Source organism: Capra hircus, chromosome 9 (assembly GCF_001704415.2).
Source record: "Capra hircus breed San Clemente chromosome 9, ASM170441v1, whole genome shotgun sequence".
Lineage (NCBI taxonomy): Eukaryota > Metazoa > Chordata > Mammalia > Artiodactyla > Bovidae > Capra > Capra hircus.
This window is the reverse complement of record NC_030816.1, coordinates 64,141,312-64,166,635: the sequence shown is the minus strand read 5'-3', so window position 1 is coordinate 64,166,635 and position 25,324 is coordinate 64,141,312. Positions and strand designations below refer to the sequence as shown.

The 25,324-nt window shown below is 42.0% G+C and overlaps 1 protein-coding gene across 1 annotated transcript; it reads left to right on the top strand.

Annotated features, from left to right (window-relative positions):
- CITED2 (Cbp/p300 interacting transactivator with Glu/Asp rich carboxy-terminal domain 2) lies at window positions 17,115-19,536 on the top strand. The gene is made up of 2 exons (XM_018053274.1): window positions 17,115-17,363; window positions 17,828-19,536. The coding sequence occupies exon 2, from the start codon at window positions 17,836-17,838 to the stop codon at window positions 18,655-18,657; it is 822 nt and encodes a 273-aa protein (XP_017908763.1). The 5' UTR covers window positions 17,115-17,363; window positions 17,828-17,835; the 3' UTR covers window positions 18,658-19,536.

The following is a 25,324-nucleotide window of genomic DNA, read 5'->3' as shown; positions in this document are numbered from 1 at the left end:
TCCCTGTGTTGGGAAAATCCCCTAGCTACCCACTCCAGTATTCTGGCCTGGAGAATTCCATGGACTGTATAGTCTGTGGGGTTGCAAAGAGTCGGACAGGACTGAACGACTTTCACTTTCGGCGGAGGGCGGGTAAGAGGGATCCCTAGCCAACTGAATCAGTTAATTATTAACTTTCTTATTTTGTACATACAATAATACATAATTGCCAATTAGAGTTTCTGATCAACTTGAGGTTCTTATTGTTCCTGATATTATTTTAAATAATTCAAGTCAAAAGCAAAACCCACTTAACATTTTAAACAGTCTGAAGCAACTTAAAGGTCTGCAGATTTCAGAAGTATTGAAAGGCGCTAGAATGCTTATTTCACTGCCTGGCTGACTTGTAGGAGTCTGGAAGCTTCCAGTGGGGCATCACTAGTATGGTGGCTGATGGGGCAGCTATTTCTGGTGAAATCTGCCAGGCATGAAATACACACACACACCACAGGACATCAGAACCAAAAGACGTGGTCTTCATAGAGAATGAACTGTCTCTCCATGCCCTAAAGGGGGTCCAGTTAGCCACTAGGTGACAATACTTGGTTGGAGGGGTCACTATATTGCAGAATGTGATTCTTAGCTTTCAGGTACAGAAACTCAATTTATTTTTAAAATTTCTTTGCAAAAATGTTTATCTTTAATTTTTTTTTAATTTACTTATTTTAATTGGAGGTTAATTACTTTACAATATTGTATTGGTTTTGCCATACATCAACATGAATCCGCCACGGGTGTACACGTGTTCCCCATCCTGAACCCCCCTCCCACCTCCCTCCCCGTACCATCCTTCTGGGTCATCCCAGTGCACCAGCCCCAAGTATCCTGTATCACGCATCAAACCTGGACTGGCGATTCAAGAAACTCAATTTTTTAACTGCTTAGCAGACTCAATAGTCTGACATGTCCTAACCAAAATTAAAATAAAATATATACTCATTCCCAGACTTACTATGTTTTAATGGGAAAGGAACATGCTTTCTCAGTGGCTGAAATACGTAGGTCCACCAAGTAGAATATCTTCTTGCATGTATCATCCTATCCTGATTCTTCTCTTTTTAATATCTTACCATCTTATTTCTCAATGATCCTAAATAAAACTGAAAGAAAAAAAGACTTTTTGAGAGCCATTTATGTAGATTTACACAGACCTAGCTAGCTTACTTCTTGCAACTGCTCTACAGTATTCTATAGTATGACTACAGTATATTTTATCCATTGCCTTCTCATACATGTATACAAGAGATTCTGTAAGTATATACCTGGAGGTAGAAATGCTGATTTATAGGCCATGGGCCTTCCAATATGATTACACCAGTTCATACTCCAGAAGCCATATTGGTTTGCTTCCCCATGTTCTGAACTACAAATAGTACTAGATGCTCTAATTTTTCTAAACTTAGGAAGCTAAAATTAAATCCCACTGGTATCTCATTTTAGCTCCCCAGATTATTGTAAAAGATATGAGCATCATCTCATACATTCACTAATCACTTGGTTCCCTGTGGTTTGCTGTGAGTTACTTGTTCATTTTTTTGTCCACTTTCCTATTGGGTGATGGGTTTTTTAAATTCTTATTTATTTATTTGTTGCCATGCACCGTCTTTCTCTAGCTGCGGTGAGCAGGGGCTACTCTCCAGTTGCTGTGCAGGAGATTCTCACTGGAGTGGCTTCTCTTATTGCAGAGCACGGGCTCTAGTGTACAGGCTCCATAGTTGTGGCACACAGGCTTAACTGCTCTGTGGCATGGGGGATCTTCCTGGACCAGGAATCAAACCTATGTCCCCTGCATTGGCAGGGGATTCTCAAACACTGGACCACCAAGAGGTTCCTATTGGATGGTTTTGTCTTTTTTTTTTTTTTAATTAGCTTGATAGCATTTTTAAATGTATTTTTACATACTTACCATGTGTTAAAACTCAACATTCAAAAAACTAAGATCATGGTATCCAGTCCCATCATGTCATGGCAAACGGATGGGGAAACAATGCAAACAGTGACAGACTTTTTTTCTTGGGCTTCAAAATCACTGCAGATGGTGACTGCCACCATGAAATTAAAAAGATGCTTGGTCCTTGGAAGAAAAGCTATGACCAGTCTAGACAGCATATTAAAAAGAGACATTACTTTGCCAACAAAGGTCTATCTAGTCAAGGCTATGGTATTTCCAGTAGTCATGCATGGATGTGAGAGTTGGACCATAAAGAAAGCTGAGTGCTGAAGAACTGATGCTTTTGAACTGTGGTGTTGGAGAAGACTCTTGAGAGTTCCTTGGACTGCAAGGAGATCAAACCAGCCCATCCTAAAGGAAATCTGTCCTGAATACTCACTGGAAGGACTGATGCTGAAGCTGAAGCTCCAATACTTTGGCCACCTGATGTGAAGAACTGACTCACTGGAAAAGACCCCGTTGCTGGGCAAGTTTGAAGGCAGGAGGAGAAGAGGGTGACAGAGGATGAGATGGTTGGATGGCATCACTGACTCAATGGATATGAGTTTGAGCAAGCTCTGGGAGTTAGTAATGGACAGGGAAGCCTGGCGTGCTACAATCCACGGGGTCAAAAAAGAGATGGACGTGACTGAGCAACTGAATTGAACTGAACTGAACATGTTTTACACTTTTTGGGTAATAATCCTTTTCCTACCATACATGTTACAAGTATATTATTCTAATCTCCTATTTGTCTTTTCACATTATTATCTCATTTGTCAAAAGAAGCAGTCTTTTCACAAATAATTTATGTTTTTTTGTATATTCCTTAAAAAGTTTTCCCCTACCATAATATCTTAACAATATTCCCTATATCTTCCTCTGGTTCTGACAAATTGAATTGATTTTTCAGAAATTTCCTTGGTGGACATGGAATCAAAGCAAGAAAAATGATCATGGTGACAAAGGTCCTGGTAAAACCAGTGAGCAAACACTGCCATGTAGAAGAGGACACTTTTCAAGGAACCCAAACTTGTATCGTTTTTGTCCAGTGCAGATGAACACAGCCAAGTCTCCCTTTCTAGACTCCATTTCACCTAAATGATGCTGACCAACGGCCTTCAGTTAACACCTCTTCCTTCAGACAGCTCATCAGATTTTGGCTTTAATCAGTTCAGTTTAGCCACTCAGTCATGGACATGTTTGTTTTCCTCTATTCCTTTGCACTGATCGCTGAGGAACCCTTCTTATCTCTCCTTGCTATTCTTTGGAACTCTGCACTCTAATGGGTATATCTTTTTCTCCTTTGCCTTTAGCTTCTTTTTTTCTCAGCTATTTGTAAGGCCTCCTCAGACAACCATTTTGCCTTTTTACATTTCTTGGGGGGGGGGGGGGGATGGTCTTGATCCCTGCCTCCTGTACCATGTCCATCATTCTTCAGGTACTTGTCTATCAGGTCTTGGCTTTCATAGTTGATACTAATCACTTTTGTTGCTTTGGGGCTTTTCCAAAGTGGTTTCATTGCTCAACTGGTATGAGAGCTCCTCTCTGAGACTCATAGCCTGGTTATCTTGGTTAGATAGTTTATCCCTGTTCTCCCCAACCAAACCCATAGAGACAATCTCACTGAGTATGGCTAGTCTCACCCATTACGTGTGGTTCTTTCTAGTTTCACTTACTTTCGAAGGGCAAACTTCATGTCTATTTACATCTCAAAAGTCCAGTCATATCATCTCATCTTTGTGTTCTAAAAATTAAAATCAACTTGTAATAAGCAAGGGTGCTTGGAAAGGAAGGTGATCAAGTGGTCTCACTGGCACTGATAAAGGGATACAATGAACTTGTCAGTAAAATCCATATTAGACCCTTTTCCTTTTCAGATTCTATTTGTCCACTGAGCAGTCTTCACGCAAGTCAGAACTGTACCATGGCCTACTGGTGTTCCAGAATTCTAGTTAATAGTGCTCATTTCTATCATATTTGCTCAAAATGTTCTCAAGAAATAATCTGAAAACAGAACATCAAGATGTCGTCAGTGAATTGGTTCTGCATCTTTGTCTGAACAGGGGCCCTTTATCTTTCACCTGCTTCAGAGCAAACGCCTGACCTCCAGCACAACCCACACACACTCCCCAGCAAGAGTTCTGATAGGGGCTTGCCCTTCGAGAGATTCTAGAAGCTAATAACAATTCTGGCACCCTCATGATGACTGTCTTTGGCCTATACTGTGGGGGAGCATTCAGCTCCCGGTAGCTTCTCTGTAGTGCCAGCTCATGTGCAGGTGATCCCCTCAAGTTTGTCAGAAACACACAGGCAAATGAGCATGAACTACATAGAACAGTTCATCTCTTTCTGATGTGCTCTTGATTCCTTCCGTTTCCTCGGGCAAGTCATTTCACCTCCTTTAGCCTGAATCTCTCTAATCTCCAAATGCAGTAGGTTGGACTAGATGACCTTAAGAGCCCTCCCATCTGTAACTTACAATGATTCCATGATTCTTAAGAGTTTAATTCAAAAACTCTATTTTCATTCAAGGTGTGGTTACAATCAGGCATATTCTTGCATATGGCTTATGAAATCTTCCCTACTATTTTATAGTCACAGTTTGTACACCAACCAGAATTTTTTTATTGAGAAATACTTGACATATAACATTACATTAGTTTCAGATATACAACATAAGGATTCAATATTTGTATATATTGGGAAACGATCACCATAACATCCATCAACACATAGTTACAAATTTTTTTTCTTTGTGATGAGAACCTTTAAGTTTTACTCTATTAGCAACTTTCCTTCTTTCTTCCTTTCTTTAACAACTTTTAAATATGTAACACAGAATTATTAACTAGGACTTCCCAGGTGGTGTAGTGGAAAAGAATCTGTCCACTAATGCAGGAGAGGCAAGAGAGGCAGGTTCAATCCCTAGGTCAGGAAGATCCCCTGGAATAGGAAATGGCAATCCACTCCAGTATTCTTGCCTGGGAAATTCAATGGAGAGAGGAGCCTGGTGGGCTACAGCCCATGTGGTCACATGGAGTCAGACATGACTAAGTGACTCAGCACACACAAATATTATTAACTGGAGTTACCATGCCACAGATAGCATCCCCAGGATTTATTTTATTTTATAATTGGAAGTTTGTACCTTTTGATCACCTTCACCCATTTTCACTACCACAACCACAATTACCACCACACCCCCACCTCTGCCAACCACTAATCTGTTCTCTGTATCAGTGAATTAGAGTTTGTTTTGTTTTGTGTTTTTAGGTCCGCATACAAGTAAGATAATATAGTATTTGTCTTTCTCTGTCTGACTTATTTCACTTAGTATGATATCCTCATGGTCCATCCATGATGTCACAAATGATAAAATTTCCTTCTTTTTATCCATTCATCCATCAATGGACATTCTGGTAAAGATTTTGATGATGTTAGTAATTTGACACATTTAAAGAACACTGAAACTTTCTAGCTCTAGCTACCCAGGACCTTTCATTTTTAGGAGAACAGCTCAGTTCAGTTCAGTTCAGTTCAGTCGTTCAGTCATGTCCGACTCTGCGACCCCAGCTTCCCTGTCCTTCATCATCTCCTGGAGCTTGCTCAAACTCGTGTCCATCAAGTCAGTGATGCCACCAACCATCTTATCCTCTGTCATCCCCTTTTCCTCCTGCCCTCAATCTTTCCCAGCATCAGGGTCTTTTCCAACGAGTCAGTTCTTCACATCAGGTATCCAAAGTATTGGAGCTTCAGCTTCAGCGTCAGTCTTTCCAGTGAATATTCAGGACTGATTTCCTTTAGGATGGACTGGTTTGATCTCCTTGCAGTCCAAGGAACTCTCAAGAGTCTTCTCCAACACCACAGTTCAAAAGCATCAATTTTTCAGTGCTCAGTTTTCTTTATGGTCCAACTGTCACATCCATACATGACTACGGGAACACAGCTACATCGAGCTAAATAACTACTATCGTGACAGTTGTACACTCTTGCTGACAAAGAGGGGCATTCAAAAGAGAACCGCAAATATTGATGATCAGAGAACAAAAGATCAAAACACAGACTCAAACCTCAGTGAATTTCTGTAGTATCTGACTCTCCTGGTGGCTCAGATGGTAAAAGCATCTGCCTACAATGCAGGAGACCCAGGTTTGATCCCTGGGTCAGGAAGATTTCCTGGAGAAGGAAATGGCAACCCATTCCGGTACTCTTGCCTGAAAAATCCCATGGATGGAGGAGCCTCATAGGCTACAGTCCGTGGGGTGGCAAAGAGTCGGACATGACTGAGTGACTTCACTTTCACTTTTCACTTTCTAAGCATACTTACTAACTGTAACTTAGTCACCTCCTCCAAAAAATAAAATCCTTTGAGAGTTTTGTAAAGCCAATCAATCCAGTTTGTTGTTTACCAAATTAATATATATCAGAATATAGTTTCTATTCTCCATTTAAGTGCATATTTAAATAGATAAAACAGTTTCTGATCTATTTTGAAAGTGAAGTTGCTCAGTTGTGTCCAACTTTTGCAACCCCATGGACTGTAGCCTACCAAGCTCCTCTGTCCATGGGATTTTCCAGGCAAGAGTACTGGAGTAGGTTGCCATTTCCTCCTCCAGGGGATCTTCCTGACCCAGGGATCAAACCCAGCTCTCCTGCATTGTAGGCAGACACTTTTACCATCTGAGCCACCAAGGGAGATCTATTTTGAGCCTGTTTTTATTTCCTGAGAATAACTTTCCTTATCAAAATCTCTTCCCCCTGATTTAATAACTCTCTATCAGCAAAGTAAAATGAAAAGGGACTGGGTTACAGTTCTACACAAACCAAGTTATGAATTCATGCTGTACTAGGTATTAGGGAACACAAAAATATAACTTACAGTCCCCAGCTTGGAAGAGTTTTTTGTAGTGGCAATGAGAGAAAGAAGGGTGACATATAGGAAAACCATGCTGTGTTAGAGCTAACTGAATGAGTTTCACTTTGCAGGTTCCAGTCTTGCACCTTTTATCTAATCACCTAAGATCTCAGACAGCAGAGTCCTCTTGCCTCATGAACTCTGGACTTTTTGCTTTTATATCTGCACTAACTTTTCCTATCTCTTTTTCTCCTGTTGCTACCTGTTAAGCAACAAAGGGCTTCCTTGGTAGCTCAGCTGGTAAAGAATCTGCTTGCAATGCAGGGGATCCCAGTTGGATTCCTGGGTCAGGAAGATCCCCTGGAGAAAGGATAGACTACCCACTCCAGTATTCTTGGGCTTCCCTGGTGGCTCAGGTGGTAAAGAATCCACCTGCAATGCGAGAGACCTGGGTTTGATCCCTGGGTTGGGAACAAAGCAACAAAGACCACTGAAAGGACTCCATGCGGGTGTTATAATGCTCTGGAACTTACATCTAAATTAATATTCCATAAAATCATCCTATGCTCCACTATTGCACCAGAAAATATGGAAACACATAAATGCATTGCATACAGGCTCATCTTCTGCTCAATCCACTTCAATAATATCCTCTTAAATGTAGAAAGAAACAGAGATGAGGAGTCCCTACCTCCAGGCAGAGGACTGATTCTCAAAATCTCTTCTCCCTCATAATACATTATGAAGGATACACAAAGTTGATTTTAGAAAATACACTGACCTAGAGAAGAGCTTAATTGCCAGGGAGCATTTCAAATCTTGAGAAGGTGGGAAATGCAAGAACTACAGAAGTTTTGAAAACATGAACAAAAATTAATTTTATATTAATAAATGCTTTTTCTAAATTATCTAGCATAGATTAGCACTTATGGAAAAAACTTTTATACAGTCTCAGTTCAGTTCAGTCGCTCAGTCGTGTCCGACTCTTTGCGACCCCATGAATCGCAGCACGCCAAGCCTCCCTGTCCATCACCAACTCCCGGACTTCACTCAGACTCACGCAAACTAGAATACTGGAAAACATTTTAATTTTTTTAAAAGAAGATTTTAAATTAGACCTCAATTGCTAAACAGTAAGGGTCAGAGGAATGAGAATTTTTATTACAGCTTCATGATCACTGCCTCTGAGCTGGATCCTGTTTCTGCACTGGGGATATAATGCTGTGACACTGGGATGAGATTGAAGTGTGGTCCCTGCCATCGTGGGGACAGTAATTAAAGAGTCACAAAATAAATGTGTAACTACACGTCTCAAGAAGGACTATGAAGGAAAATCACAAGGCACATATAATAGGGACAAGAATGGAGATTCTAACCAGCTGGAGCAAAATCACAGTAAAACTTCATAGGAGGGCAAGGCATTATAAGACAGCAGTAAGTAGCATTCTGATTTTTCAATACTACAAATTATTCCAACAGACCACTGTATTTGTAGCTCAGAGATAACACGAAGGGAGGGATGTCAAAGGATCAGTCGTACCTATGTCTCTCCTGTATTGAAGACACCACAGACCAAGACCTGTTAAGCATCTTCAGCTTAGCTGATCACCCATCCAAAGATGAACTGGCTCACTCATCAAACCAAAAGAGATTGATGAATTTTTGTTAACTTACAACAGGAGGTATGCCCTTCCGGTGCCTGGAATTCTGGTGGCTACTAACTCTCAAGGGACCCAGGAGGACTAAGAAGCTTTGCTTTCCTGCTAAGAATGCCGATCTTATCTTAACACATTTATGCTCCTTTCTTTCACTCCTAGAAGATAATCTTATCTCAAAGTTATTCTGAGGGTGCTTCTCAGATACCCCTACATACCCATACCAGAAGCTAGGCTGCACATTAAATTAGTTTGGAAATCCCTTGCTTACTACAAATTGATGGTGTAAATAAGATTGTTTAAATTACTTAAAAGAACTAAAGCACTACAAGCACTTCAGAAAATGCCAATTAAAATACAAATAATTCACACACTCAAAGAAATGAGTCTTATCTAACTATTGCACAGGCATATGAATAAAAGGAAGACAGAACTAGTGAATCAATGAGGGAAAGACGACTGAACTCACAATTTTGGATTCACATATTTATTTAATATTAGAAAGAAGCCTATATTTTAAAAATAAATTGGTTAACATTCAGTCTTTCCAGTAGCTTAACACAGCTAAGTTAGATAAATATATTATTTTTAGATAAATGTATTACTGGAATTTATTTTAACCCGATTTTTAATAACACTTATTAAACAAAAAATATAAAAACAAATTTTTTCTTCTTTGTAGTAGTCTTCTATTGTATGATTTCTTTTGAATCAATTATTAAGGGAAAACATAATTTGTTGACAAATTTAAAACAGGCAACGTATTCTCTTTGGAATTTGTACTAAATGTGTAATTTAAACTATATTGAAATATAACTACATACAATGATATTAATATCAGAAATTGACACAAAATACTTTCATTTCTCCATGCTTTTAGTTTTTGTATTTTGTACTTAAAAACCAACTAGGTTTTAAAAAAATAATTTTGTGTTATTTATAACTAATTAGATATAAGGATGTTGTTATGTTTTTGTATCTTTGTAAACACCTGAAACTATATTTATAAACATAACTCCACTATTATTTCATGAGGCAGTTGATTGAATCTTTATTTCTAACAAGTTGAAGGTCAAGTTGGATGTAGTCATCACTATATTTTCTCTTTCTAGCACTGAGTTTTGAGTTCCAGAGTTAGGTATTTGTGCTATATAAGAATTTTCATTATATGAAGATAACCCTTCCTTGGGGTGAGCATCGTCATAGGTCATTTGCAAAATAATTATTTAAATGACTATACAGTGACATTTCTCATTAATTTATTTCATTCAGGACCATTTGTTTTCTACCTTAAAAAGATTATATGTGAATGAGCATCAAAACAAATTCAAGTAGCAAAATGGTTAAAACCTCCCCTCTGACAGGCATATTTAGCAAAAGAGAAACTGAGTTAAGTGCCTGCTGGCTGGATGTTCAATGTCTATTAGTGGCTTAGTAGGCTCACTCAGCACACTCTCAGAGACTCTCAAACTTCCATTTTGAACAGCAAAAATAGTTTTAAATGATTGTACTTCTTACTTTCTAAGAAGTAGAAATTGACACAGATTCTGTTACTGCCTTTTACAACCCTCCCACCTATAACACAGAAGGCCAGTTGGGAAAAGCTGACCTAAACCATTCAACACCTCTCTATCCTATTTCACTGAAATCTTCCTAAAGACTTAGTTCCCTCTGATAATCTGATCTGGTGTTTTAAAATCCTGATGTTTAGGAAGTCCTTTATTAACAAGTCACTTAACCTCTCAGGACCTCAGATTTCTCATCTAGAAAATCAGGGAGTTTGGATAAGATTTTTTTTAAAGTCTCACCCCGAATTAGAATTCTGTGATTTTTGTATTGTCCAAAGCATTAGTTTTCATAACAGTTTAACATCAGAACAATGTTTTAAAACAAATTTGAACAAGAACTCCTTAATATGTAATGCACATAAAAGTGAAGCTAAGAACACTCAAGGCCTATAGAACTCAATTTGAAAACCACTGATCTAAAGTTCTCTTTTAAGAAATGCTTTCCTTTTTTCTTTGTCTCAGTGGAAAAGGAAAACATCTGGAAAGGATCCACCATATTCATTTCCCTGTGCGTACACCAGAACATATGGATTAAGTCACCTGTCAGCTTTTTCTTCTCCAGCTAAGCCATTATTAGTCCCATTTCCCATCCTTTAAAATATATTTCCTTTTTTTTTAATGAACCGTCTTTAGTTTCTGTAACTCTTTATTAAAATGTAAAGGTAAAAACCAACCACAATCTCTGAGAAGAGCCAAGTGCAGCAAAGAATTACTTCCAGGTCTATCATTTGATATTCTCACTTCTAACACATTCCGACTGTTTTCTTTTTAATAACAGAATTCCATTGCTGCCTCCCAACCAATAGCTCAGTTTGACTCACAATGTGTATGTGTGTGTGTGTGTGTGTGTGTGTGTGTGGCTGAATATGTTATACCTAGTCAATAATTTCCTGTCCAATACCCATTCAATTTGTTACTGTCAATTTGTTACTGGGGCCTTCGAAGTTTTTCCTATTGAATGTAATCCTGTTTTCGATAGCATATTTATCTAGTTAAGGTCACTCCGTTTTCTTTTGCTTTCTAACATATCTCATCCAACTTTATAACCCATGTTGAGTATTGTCTAGTTTATTGTTAAGAGAGTGTGTGCCTGCTCAGCTGTGTCTGATTCTTTGTGACTCGTGGACTGCAGTCCACCATGCTCCTCTGTCCATGATTCTCCAGGCAAGAATATTGGAGTGGGCTGCCATTTCCTCCTCCAGGGGATCTTCCCAACCCAGGGATCGAAGCCACGTCTACTGTGTCTCCTGTATTGGCAGGTGAATTTTTTACCACCAAGTCACCTAGGAAGTCTGAATTTATTGTTAAAGTTGTAGAGTAATAAAATGTCAATTATCCAAACATACTTGAGGCATGTTATGGACTAAATTGTATCCCCTAAAAGTCATACACTGAAGCTTTAACTCCCAGCATCTCAGAATCTAACAGTATTTGGTTATAAGGTCTTCAAAGAGGTGATTAAATTAAAATGAGGCCATAATGGGTGAGTCCTAATCCAATCTCACTGGTGACAGGCAAAGAGATACCCAGGACTTCAGCACAGAGGCAACAAAGAAAGGACCAGGTGAGGACGCAGCTAGAAATCAGCCATCCGCAAGGCAAGGAGAGAGGCCTCAGAAGAACCAACCCTGCTGACACCTTGATATTGGACCTCTAGCCTCCAAAATTGTAAGAAAATAAAGTCTATTGTTTAAGCCACGCAGTCTGTGGTATTTTGTTAAGACATGCCAGGCAGACTAAAGCAAGCTACTCTATGCATGACACTGTGCAGTCCTTGGGGGCTCACCAAGGAACCTTTGCCATTACACAGAAGGCTACAGCAGGGGGCACAAATACACAAAACTCAAGCCTGAAGAAGTCATAGAGGAAGAGCTGAGCAAAATGCCCTGGGAGGCACCAAGGATGCCAGAAATTTTTCCATCTGGGGATCAGGGAAGGTTTGAAAGAGATGTTATCTGAGCTAGACCTTCAAAGATGGGCAAAATTCCAATCAAAGCGGGTAGGGGGAGAAGGCAGCAATTCAGGGGAACAGGACTTCAGGAGCATAAGCCAGGCTTGCTCTATACCCATGATCACTTTCGGAATAACCCCAGTCATCACCCACCTGTGGACAAGATTGGTAGTTCTCAAACTGGACTAAACATCAGAACTAATTTTAAAGCTTTTTTAAAACATGTAGATCCTCAGGCCCCACTCCCAATCTACTGAATCAGAGATGATGTTCAACCATCTTCTCAGGTGTGATAGCATCAACTCCGTCAAGTTTTAAGACCCCTGTTTAATAAAAACATTTCACTGTCCCCTGCTTCCATGGCAAAATAACTTTCTATCAAATGTGAAAATACATGAAGGCTGAAAAAATTCTTCCAAGTTTAGTCATGTAATTTGTACTTTATTTCCAGTAACTTGTACTTTATTAATTAGAACAAAATTCATAGGTTTAAAAATTATATGAAGATCTTATTTTGACATAGACACATATGTATAAGGCAGATAATGCAAGGCTGCATACAGGGATTCTTCCTGCCCCCAGTTATTCCACAGACCAGCAAAATAGAATTTTCCATCCTATGAATGAGGGAGAATAGGAGAAAGAAAGAGAAAGGCAGAAATAGGGATTGTTGTCACACTTCATGCTCAGGTAGAGGCTCCTGCCTCATGGTGGCCAAGTGGACAGCGGGACAAAGCAGCAGCAGTGTTTTTCTCTTCAGTTAAGACCTGGAGTCAAGGTCTTGGGAGGAGGGGAAGAGGAGAATGGGCCCAACCACTGTCTGTCTCTGTCCACAGAAATCTTTAGTAAAAGGCAAAAGATTTATATGATCTGAAGGGAAACCAGAGTATCAGTGTCTGTCTCTGATTGAGTCCTTCTCTCCCCTTTTCCCTAATCCCTCTGAAAAGATAGGTGTTGGGTAGGTTGGGTGGTGGGGGGGGGTGTGGGGGGGTGCTGTTTGTTTTTTTAACTCTCAAAATCCTCCTTCCTGAAGTGATGAAAGTAATCTGTACTTGTTCAGGTGAGGATTAGGTGAGATCCTTTAGAAAGTGTAATAAAACCCAATATTAGAACCCATGCTGCCCCCCGAGCCTCACCCTGGCTCCACCATACAAGTATAAACTGTTGTGTATATCTTCTGAAGCTCGGCCCTTCTGTCAGCCTTTCCTCAATTCAGCTTAGCTGAAGCCCAAGGCTTACCTCTAAAAGCTCTGTTTCAATCAAAAGTTCACACCAACAGGGACCTCCCTCCCTACTCAGCAATCAACGATCCTCGCAAACAGATGAGCTTTCCTCAAGTCCACGCAGGCCACAACGCAGACAGTGGTAAGCTGCTGTTCTCCTTTCTGCTAGATTTCTCTGCTGCCAACCTGGAAAGTAACCTTCTCCAGACAAATCTTCCCTGACCACCCCCTCCTTAAGCCCTTTATTTGGGTTCCCTTGGTATTCTGCTATATTCATTCCATCCATCCATTCCCTCATTAATCTAACCAGCAAAAGACTTGTTTTAGACAGAATAAACAGGCAAAGTCCCTGCTCTCTCCTGGAGCTTTCGTTCCAGGGGAGGGGGGGAAGACAGTGAAAATTGAATATGCAACAAGTCAGGTAGGGATAAACACCAAGAGGGAAAACAAAACAGTGTAGGCAAACAAAGAGGGATATTGCTAGTTGTGGAAGACAGTCAGGAAGACCTCAGGCTGAGCATTTACATGAAGGAATAGAAGTGCAGAAAAGCAGGAGTGCTGAGAAGAGAGTTCCAGCCTACATCTTTCTTCCATGATGGTGGAGATCCCATGTTACTCAGTTTCTCTACCACTGTTATGGGTTGAATTATGGCTCTCCAAAAATGTTGAACTCTTAACCCAGAGGACCTTAGGAAGAACTTTATTTAGAGACAGGGTCTTTACGGAGATAATCAAGTTAAAAGGAGGTCACTAGGATAGGTCCCAGTCCAATATGACTGGAGTCCTTATAAAATGGGGAAATTTGGACACACACACAGGGAAGAAATGCCATGTGAGGATTAAGACAGACATTGGGGTCATACACACATAAGCCAAGAAACATCAAAGATGGCCAGCAAATGACCACATCTAGAAGAGGGGCATGGAATAGATTTTCCCTCACGGGTGCTCCAAACCAACTCAGCCTACATCTTGATCTTGGACTTCTAGACTCCAAAACTGTGAGACAATAATTTTCTGTTGTTTAAGCCCAAGCGCCTTAGGAAAGAAATACAACCATATAGCACCTTCAGAGCCACCTACAGCTTCACTGCCTCACTCCAGTTCAGAGGATAAGCCCCAGCTTACACTGGGTTTTGCATACCCCTGGATGACTATAACAGCCCACTAACTGGATTCCCCACTCCCAGTCTTACTTTCTCAATCCATTCTCCATAGTATTGTCCTGATCTCTTTAAAATGAAAATTTGATCATCTCACTGGTTCACAAGCCTTCACTCACTTCTCTTTACCTTCAAGACACAACCCTCATTTCTCAGCTTGGGGACCAGAGCCTATAGGATCCAGCCTGTTCACCTCTCCAACCTGTTTCTGTCACCTTTGTCCCCCTCCTGGGATGGCCTAACTTCTACTCATTGTCAAGCCTCCACTTATCACCACGCCCACTGGGAAGCCTTCCCAAGGCTAGAAGTCCAGGTTGTCCCTCCTATGTGCTCCAGAACCCTGTGCTTAGTGCTGCTGTGACACTTATCAAAGTGTGTCCAAGGCTTGTTTGTCCATCTCCACTTTTGACCATGAGTTCTTGTCCTGGTTGTCTCTCCAGGAGCTAGGAAAAGTGCCCGGCACTTGGTAAATATTCACTGGACGGATGAATAAATGAACAAAGCACACCATGTTCTCACCAGCTGGTCCCAGAAGGAATTTCTTTTCCCTCTAAGGGGTGGGGGATGGGGAAGTGACCTTTCAAGGGATTTCTCAATAGTATGTGGAACCACTGGAGCAGGATGGAGCTGCACCTTTCCTTAATGGTTTCAAGGGGAATTTAGATTAGACATTCAAGAGCCAGTCCTTGTGTCGCAAGACACTGCAGTACAAGGAAGGGAAGTAAACAATCTATCTGGCAATTTTTGAATGTGGCGGGGGCAGGGGTGGGGAGAGTTGACCAGTATTTTTGAGTCTATTTTTTTTTATAGAAAGTATCAAGTTTGTTGTTGCTGTTTTCTCAAGCCTCTGATTCTGTAACTGCAAGCCCATGACCTACAGGTATAAGTCGTGGGTAGACAAGAGATCAGGGGATTCTTGCAACCCAAAATGCAATGTGCTCCTGTGCACAAGTCTCCAAAAAGCAAACATATTTTGAGGTTTAAAAATTATTGCACGCACGGTTATAAATGATGCAGGGTGTGGAAAAGGAAAGAGAGGAAGACAGTAACAATGTTTAAATCCATATATTAACTATTCTACACACATATAACTAAAGGACGACAGAGGGGTAATAGATTCAAATAATCAGGATTTGCTCTCTTCTGCAAATTCCTGAAAGGGGAAATGTATCAGAATTTCCAGTCTTCAAAAAGGGCCTTTAAAAGTCCTGTGAGCAAGATGGGAGAAAAAAAAAAGGGGGGGGGGGGAGACTTGCTCTTCACAGCAGGAAGTCGTCAATGGATATCTAGTTATGAAGAAACAACTCCGAACAGAAGTCCTTATTCGGAGCGCTAAACTCACTTTTACCACATAAAGAGCAATTTAAAAGCTCCGAGCAACCTCATCACGGTGTTGGGGAAACAATTCGGCTTCCCCATTTGAGAAAGCAAGAGAGCTCCGACTGGGTAGTGGCCCAGGCCCGCGTTAGGGCTTTTATTTGCAAGTCAATGAGCCAAATGGACGACCAGGCTAGTTGTGCCGCGTTCTGGAAAGCAAGGTTATTATTATCGCCTATTGGCCCACTGAGCAATTTCACTGAAAAGGAAGAGTCCCAGCAGTGTGTGTGCGCGCGCGGTGCCATACGGGACGTGCAGCTACGTGCCCACCTCCAGAACGACTTTATTTACAAAGCGATTACCATGTTATCTATTTGTTTTCCTTTTCCAGCTTCAGCAGCCTTACTCAGCCCTCGAATTTCTTAATTACAAACCCGTTCGCTTCTAAATCAACCCCAAACCGTCAGGCAGAGCCCGGAGGGAGGCTGTGCAAGTTTGCACACACCCCCACCTCCCGGATCAAGGGCAACAGCAGAAGCAAGAAACTGTGTATGTGCAAAAAGGTGGATCTGGGGACGAGGATCGCTGAGTTTGTTTACAGAGCAGAGACGCCTCAGCTCGGATGCCAAAGCTACCAAGAGCTGCAAACGCAAACTTAGCAGAAGCACACGTACCCCGGGAGCGGCGAGTTGCCGCGAAACCGCGGACCGGATTCCCAGGCGCTGGAGCGGAGGCGGCCGAGCCCGCGAACGCGCTCGGTCCACCTGCAGCGGCTGCCGCTGCCGCTCCCCGCCCCCAGCTCCTGTCCTTGAAAGGAGTGGAGGAAATGCATCTACACGCAAAATGTCTAGATCAGGTTTACCTACTGCTCCTATAAAAACACAAAGGCACAGTCCAGGAAAGCGCGCACAGGGGAGGGGGCATTATTTGCCCGTGGCTTAAAAACCCACTCGGGTAAACACAGCCATTCTTTGCAACCTGGGTAGGCTTTTGCAAAGCCGCGGAGGCAGAAAGGCACTAAACAGGGGGCGCTGTGTGAACCCTATTTTCCCACAGAAAGCAGCCCAGGTCGCTAGGTGAGCTCGAGGTGGGGATTCGGCCAGAGGGGGGCGGTGAGTTTTCCTAGTTTCTCTCGCGGCGGGCGCTACCTTCGGGCTGAGAGTCCAGGGAGGACTTTCTGTGCCGGGGGAGGTCTGGCCTGGTATTTGTGGGCCGGGAAGAAACCAGAATCGGGGGGCAGCGGGGCGGCGCCTGGGCCCTCAGGCTCTGCGCACGTGCCTCCGGCCGCGGGGACGCGGCTGCCCAGCCCGGTCCCGCGTGCCTGATGTTCCGGAATCCGCGTTTGCCAGCCGCCCGCCGGGGAGGCTCTCGCTCCGCCCTTCCTGAAATCCCTTATATTAACTGTGGCCAAAGCCCTAAGAAACACAGCTCATTGTTGGCAGCTGCCGGGCGGTCTTGCCGAGCTGTGAGTGCAGCAGAGGGGAAATAAAAGGGAACGGCTCCGATCCTGCCCCAGCGGCTGCTGCAAGACTTCGGCGCCGACTTCGCGACTGTGAGCGCCTTGCACGCCAGGAAGGCCCCCTCTATGTGCTGCTGAGCCGGTCCTGGACCCGACGATCCCGCCCTCGGTCTTCGGAGCAGAAATTGCAAGGACGGAAGGTAAGTGCGGCGGGCGAAGCTGGCTGGGGCTCCTGCCAGGCCAGTCCTCCGAGGGCTGGGTTTGCCCGGAGGAAGAGCGCGAGGCGGAGCTGGGGAATAACAACAGGATGTGCAACAACAGGATGAGGAGGGCTGATTTAATGCCTGAAGTTCGCGGCTGGGCTATGGGGCACTTCCTTTATTAGGCGACTTCGGGGAGCCAGAGGGGGGTGTGGGCTTGGGTGCCCCGCCGGATCGCAGGGGAAAGAGCTGTTTGTGCAGCGCGCAGATCTTCTGTTGTGGATGGCAGGTCTTCCTTGGTGGGTAGCCCGGGTGCACAGGCTCCTAGTGGGATTTTCGGGATGAGGATTCGCAGCTGAAGTGCGTCGGATGAACCTGGGAGCCAGGGGCGAGGAAAAGTGGGGTGCGCTGTGGTGGGCGACACGTGTGGCGCGGGTCTTACCGTCTGCCCTTTTCACTCGCAGGACTGGAAATGGCAGACCATATGATGGCCATGAACCACGGGCGCTTCCCCGACGGCACCAACGGGCTGCACCACCACCCTGCCCACCGCATGGGTATGGGGCAGTTCCCTAGCCCCCATCATCACCAGCAGCAGCAGCCGCAACACGCCTTCAACGCCCTGATGGGCGAGCACATACACTACGGCGCGAGCAACATGAATGCCTCGAGCGGCATCAGGCACGCGATGGGGCCGGGGACTGTAAACGGAGGGCACCCCCCGAGCGCTCTGGCCCCCGCGGCCAGGTTTAACAACTCCCAGTTTATGGGCCCCCCGGTGGCCAGCCAGGGAGGCTCCCTGCCAGCCAGCATGCAGCTGCAGAAGCTCAACAACCAGTATTTCAACCATCACCCCTACCCCCACAACCACTACATGCCGGATTTGCACCCTGCTGCGGGCCACCAGATGAACGGGACAAACCAGCACTTCCGAGATTGCAACCCCAAGCACAGCGGCGGCAGCAGCACCCCCGGCGGCTCGGGCGGCAGCAGCACCCCCGGCGGCTCCGCGGGCACTTCGGGCGGCGGCGCGGGCAGCAGCAATAGCGGCGGCGGCAGCGGCGGCGGCAGCAGCAGCAACATGCCCGCCTCCGTGGCCCACGTCCCTGCTGCAGTGCTGCCGCCCAATGTCATAGACACTGATTTCATCGACGAGGAAGTGCTAATGTCCTTAGTGATAGAAATGGGTTTGGACCGCATCAAGGAGCTGCCCGAACTCTGGCTGGGGCAAAACGAGTTTGATTTTATGACGGACTTCGTGTGCAAACAACAGCCCAGCAGAGTAAGCTGTTGACTCGATCGAAACCCCGGCGAAAAAAAAAATCAAATCCCCCAACTTCTTCGGTGTGAATTAAAAAAAACATTCCCTTTAGACACAGTATCTCACTTTTCAGAGCGTGAAAGGTTTGAGAACTTGGAAACAAAGTAAACTATAAACTTGTACAAATTGGTTTAAAAAATTGCTGCCACTTTTTTTTTTTTTTTTTTTTCTGTTTTTGTTTCGTTTTTGTAGCCTGGACATTCACCTCCCTTATGTAGTTGAAATACCTAGCTAACTTGGTCTTTTTTGTTGTTTGTTTTTACTCCTTATTTCCTCACTTTCTCCAGTGCTCAACTGTTAGATATTAATCTTGGCAAACTGCTTAATCTTGTGGATTTTGTAGATGGTTTCAAATGACTGAACTGCATTCAGATTTATGAGGAAAAGGAAAAATTGCATTAGTTGGTTGCATGAACTTTGAAGGGCAGATATTACTGCACAAACTCTGCCATCTCGCTTCATATTTTTAACTATGCATTTGAGTACAGACTAATTTTTAAAATATGCTTAACTGGAAGATTAAACAGATGTGGGCCAAACCATTCTGGATCAGGAAAAGTCATACTGTTCACTTTCAAGGTGGCTGTCCCCCTCCCCCATATGTACAGACAATAATAGGGTGTGGAATGTCGTCAGTGGCAAACATTTCACAGATTTTTATTTTGTTTCTGTCTTCAACATTTTTGACACTGTGCTAATAGTTATATTCAGTACATGAAAAGATACTACTGTGTTGAAAGCTTTTTAGGAAATTTTGACAGTATTTTTGTACAAAACATTTTTTTGAAAAAATACTTGTTAATTTATTCTATTTTAATTTGCCAATGTCAATAAAAAGTTAAGAAATACTTGTTTTCTAGAAGTCATTTGGGGGTGGTTATTCCCTTTGGTGGCTTTGTTTTTTCCTTTTGAACACTACTGAGGAGAGTCAGCATTCCAAAGGATAAATTACAGGACACTGAAACAGGTCATGATGAGCTTAAAGTGGAGAGCAGGATTTAACATAATTGGCATAATGCTTCATTGTTATCACTGTAACATGCCTCTTGGTGTGGTTTAATCAAAAGCTGCAAAGTTGTCAAAGAGCAATTTTTTTTTCTTAATTGCCATCATTTTCAAGTGTACTCCAGAGTTAGAATGGTTTGTAATACTAAACGTTACAAATACTATTTCACAGGGTGGGAGAGGGAAATCAAGTGTTTCTGCTTATACCTGATTCAACTACTTAAATGGAGGTAGACTGGAATAAAATACTGGGAGACTGATGAGGATGGCATTAAAATATAAATCTACTTTTATCTCTAGTGACGAATTTTATTTCTCAGCAAAAGTACTAAAGACAGGCACACATTTTCTGGCTTGAGGAGGGTGGAATTCCACCTTGAGGTTTTCTATTTTTTTCCTCTTAAAATATTGAAAATTTACTCAGCAAGGTTGATGCAAAGGTCAAATTAAGAGTCTTCACAAGATGTTCCCTCTCAAGCATACCATTTTCCAGAATTCTGAGCTTTTACTATTACACGCTTTGGGTGCAAAGGACATAACGATAAGATCCTTTAGAATTTTACCTGCATGTGTTATCAAGAAGAGATAATTACAGTGAAGTAGGTGTCAAGTTTTGCCTTGTATAATCAAGCAAAGGAAAAAGTAATATTGTTAAAATTTCAAACAATCCCAATTGGCAGGAGAATGAATTTTGTTTTCCCTTTCATGTTTACCTTCATAAATCAACCTATCTATATTCATGAAAAAAAAAAAGTTATACATAACCTACTGGAGGAGTACAGAAATGTAGGTTGTGGAAAATCTCACAATCCTTTAAAAGAGCATTTCATTTAGACTCAGATTCTAATCTTAAATCCCATATTTCATAATAAAAAATCAGGAGACGAGGGTATAGAGAAATGTTAAATTACAGTGAGTCTGACGTAAAGGCTGATTTCAGTAAAATCCAGATCACCTATTATATAATTCTGTTTCCAAGGCAGGCCATTAAGATGCACACTCCGCTGGGTTTTTTATACCTCTATAATTGACCATTCCTTATTAAAAATTATTTTGTAAGTAAATAATTTCACTGAAAATATACCATCATTCAAAACTCTTCATTCCATTTAAAGGCTAATCCAGATTTCCCACATTAATAGTTAAAGCTGAAGTTTACTTCAGTGCAGACACGTCAATACTAAATCTGTGATCAGCAGTAAATCTTCCTGGCTAAGCATTTTCACAGTAAGTTTTTCTTTTTCCTTTTTTATTTTCCAGAGGCTCAAGTGAAAAAAAAAATGTTTGCATACATATTAATACAGCAATTGTAGTTGTTTTTCACTTGTGCCAGGAAAAAAGACGAAAGGCTATTGGAGGCATTGTTTCTTTTTTTTACATAAAGAAGCAAGAGAATTGTCTTGCTACCACCCTTCACCATTTATTCTGCCAGGGAATAAGCCACAACACCTGCTCTGTCACTAAATTCCTCCTGCTGCTCTAAGGCCGGAACACATATGTGAAGATGCAGAGCCCAAGGAACTATTATTAGATCTGTAGCCTATCTCTGCCAGAACAGAGGACTCAACCTAGAAGCACTGGGTGAAAAGCTCAATTTCTCTTCAGTACAAACACAAACTTCCCCCCAACCCCTTCATTTGAATGATCTCTATTTCATTAAAACTCTTTCATGATCAACAACTGAGTAGATTCTATGGGATTTCTGCAGGTCTCTTAAGCAAAGCAAAATAACTCCCTGTTTTAACAACCTGTTTCATTAAACCTGTACAGTGACCTAGATCACCGGGCTACTGGCAGACATTTGCAAAACCTTTTGTGGTCTTGCTTCCTATCTACTAAGTTGCTTATAGCATATGGGGAAATTTGACCTCTGTACCTTGGCTGTTTTTCAAAAAGTTCTAATATGGTACAAAAGTTTCTGTTCTTTAAGTTTTGCCCACAAATATACCTTTGATTTTCAAGAAGAGATCATTGATAAGCCACAGCAAAATATCACAGAAACACACCAGAAAAATAAGAACACGTTAATAAAAAGCTTGTATCTCTGTTGTGGCTGCTAAAAATCCTGGTAGCAGTATCTTTGCTGGAGCTGATAAAGACATTACAACTATGGATGGGTCTTTGAAGAACAGTTACCTAATCACCACTGTTTATGGGGTGCTAGTCTAAACCAGAAGGCTGACATCTATTGTGAAGTTTATGGTCTCCGTGACTTTTACTACTGTAAACTGGGATAACTATAAATTGATGTCAACATTAAAGGCCAGATCCTTTAGAGCAAAATATTAATCCACTAATCTATTAAGGGTGGCCGGGTTTGAAATATAAACTTTGCAGTCCTGGACCATTAGGTGTTTTCGCCCCCTTGTGGAATTTATTTAGAAGGTCAAAGAAAAGCTAAGAGCTCAAGAGGGTTTTATTTGTTTTATTGTTGTTTTACCATTTCTGAAGACTTCATTTCCTTTCTTAAAGCAAACAGCATATATTTCAGAAAACCAATTTTCCATCGAAGAAGATTCCAAACTAAACACCCTTTATGAAAAGTATTTTACTTACCAAAGAACTTATGATTAAATGTACATACTTGAAATGTGCCTCATGTTTCAAAATGGACATTGGCTAAGGGATTTTCTTACTAAAAGGTAATGAGCAATGCTTTAGCCTGTCAGTTAAAGCTGACACAGTCTTTACCCTCAAAACAGAACTGCTGATTTGGAATCAGTGCAAATAATAATGCACTTGATGGCCAGAGTTGGAAAGGTAGAGGAGAATCTCCAGGAATGCACAATGCAATTATCTACATTGGAATGTGATCAAGTCATGGGCTCTAATCTTGTGAAAAGGGACACAGGATATTTAATGAGACTGAGAGTTACTGCCTAATTGATTCAGTAAAATTTACTTTAAAATAAACTTGGCAGATAACATTGTCTCCCCAAAATAAATAAATGTAGAATTCAAGGAATTTAGGACTCAAGACATTGGCAATTTTCTCCTCTCCTCTATTGTTTTATTAGCACAAGAGAGATGGCACACACAGCCTCAGAGATGGTATTCATCATTTTGGTACTTATACCACTATCATCTGAATGAGAACTCCCAGGCAGGTCGAAGCAAGAGACCCATAGGTAGCACATCAAGTAACTTAGCCAGTGAACCCCTATTTTCGTGTGTCCTGTTTGTCTTCTCCCCTTAGAGTAGAAGGAACCATAGCAATGTCAGAATTTTAATAGCAACGGACTGGCTTAAATTACCTGACCTATTTTTATCCAGCAAGGAGAAAAATGATTTTTTTTTTCCTGGTAGCCATTCTTATCATTTAAATTAGAAAAAGAAATATAAGGACATTTTCTATTAAATAGTATATTGTTCATAAGCAGCTTTAGTTTGCCAGTAAGACCCACCTATATTTTTGAAAAAATTTGACACCTGAAGTAAAGAAATTTTTCCCTTCACTGCTGCTGCTGCTGCTAAGTCGCTTCAGTCGTGTCCGACTCTGTGCGACCCCATAGACAGCTGCCCACGAGGCTCCACCGTCCCTGAGATTCTCCAGGCACTTAAATTCATAAGTAATGCTAAATAATGAATTGAAAATGTTCTAGGAGTTGAGGGTGTGAATTTCTATGTGTTTTGCTATTTGTGAGCATAATAAAGAGAGGTTAGGAGAAGTAGGGTTCTACAGTGTTGAAGAACTGAATCCATGATCCCCAGAAAAAAAAGAATTTTCAACCAACCGTTCTCATATTTTCAATGAAAAGATATTGACTTTTTGGAGGCTGAATCCTTATCAATTACTTCTTTCCCTAAGATGAGCATGAAAGTTGTCAGTCCCAAGGGGTTGGTTTGGGAGGGCTTCTGGAGAGCTCTGCTTGGGTAAACCAAGGCATGCAGAATGAAACAAAGCAGGTGAAAGAGAAACTGTGAGTACCATTACTGGCTTTATATGTTGTTGATTTTCATTAAAGTGAAAAGTGAAGTCACTCAGTTGTGTCTGACTCTTTGTGATCCCACAGACTGTAGCCTACCAGGCTTCTCCATCCATGGGATTTTCCAGGCAAGAATACTGGAGTGGGTTGCCATTTCCTTCTCCAGGGGATCTTCCTGACCCAGGGATCGAACCCAGGTCTCCCACATTGTAGACAGATACTTTTACCGTCTGAGCCACCATTACGTTGAACTAATCTGAAAGATTAGTGAGACAGGGCAGGACTTGGGGTGAGGACGGTGCCGCACAGGATTCTTGGAATTTTCCCATGTCTTCACCATTGTACTCCACCCTGAAATCCTTCCTTTCCTACCCTCGCAAGTAGAGGGGTTCCTTGATTACATTTTGAGTTGCTGAACAAAGCAGACAAGGAATTCTGGCTCCAAAGTAGCCTGTGGCAAGACCAGGTTGGTAAGCTGTGCCTTGCAGGAGATATGCAAATAGGTGAGTGGCTTTTAAAACTTTATAGTGCTAAAAGAATCCTGTCAATCCATTCTGAAGGCTGGTTGGGAAGCTAGCTTTCAGCCCGAGTTAAAATTAAACTAGCATAAAATCAGAAAAAGTTGTCAAAGGACAGCCAACTCCAGGTTGTGATATTAGTTTGTGAATACGTTTAGGAGACAGTATGCAGAGCAAAGGAAATGTAATCAGGGCTGTTGAAGCCTTTTCCCTTTCCATCTCCCGGTCGCTGAGGGTAGGACACAACTGAGCGACTTCACTTTCACTTTTCACTTTCATGCATTGGAGAAGGAAATGGCAACCCACTCCAGCGTTCTTGCCTGGAGAATCTCAGGGATGGGGGAGCCTGGTGGGCTGCCGTCTATGGGGTCTCACAGAGTCGGACACGACTGAAGTAACTTACAGCAGCAGCAGCATGAATGTTGCATGCTCAGTTGCTTCAGTTGTGTCTGACTCTTTGGGACCCCATGAACTGTACCCCCCTCCAGGTTCCTCTGTCCATGGGATTCTCCAGGCAAGAATACAGCCCTCCTCTAGGGGATCTTCCTGACCCGGGGATTGAACACGAATCTCCTGGATCTCCTGCGTTGCAGGTAGATTCTTAACCCGTGAGTCACCTGGGAAGCCCATATCTCCCTAGGGGGACTAGCATAAAATATGGTCCTGTGTTCCTTTATGAAGCTTGCCCCATGGAGATCTTTTAAATTTCTAGTAAGCAACCTCTTAAAATAATTTTTTCCCTTGGCTTTCTGACACTTCATATCTCCATGTTGACAAAACATATAGTGTTAAAATTGTGCATGAAAATCCATAGGTCACCTTGTAAATATTGTCCCATTACATTTATTTGGAATGATTCTTTGAAGGAAGATAAGCAGGATGATGGCTAGTTCCATATTTCTTCTCTTTACACAATGTGTTTAGCAAATATATGGATGATGAGGCCAGGAGGTAAAAAGTGACTGAATTGCTGTACTCCTAATATTTTAGGTAAAATAAATATACAAATCTTTCTTAGGTTCCTCTATCTGATAACATATTTTAGAGTAATGACTCTCAGCTGGATAGGGCCCCCCCTCTAGGAGGCAGATCAGAATGGAAGAGGGTAAAAGAAGGCAGTAATTTGGAAAAAAGAGCATATTCCATACTATTATATACTGGGGAAAATGCTTAAATACATTATACTTCCAG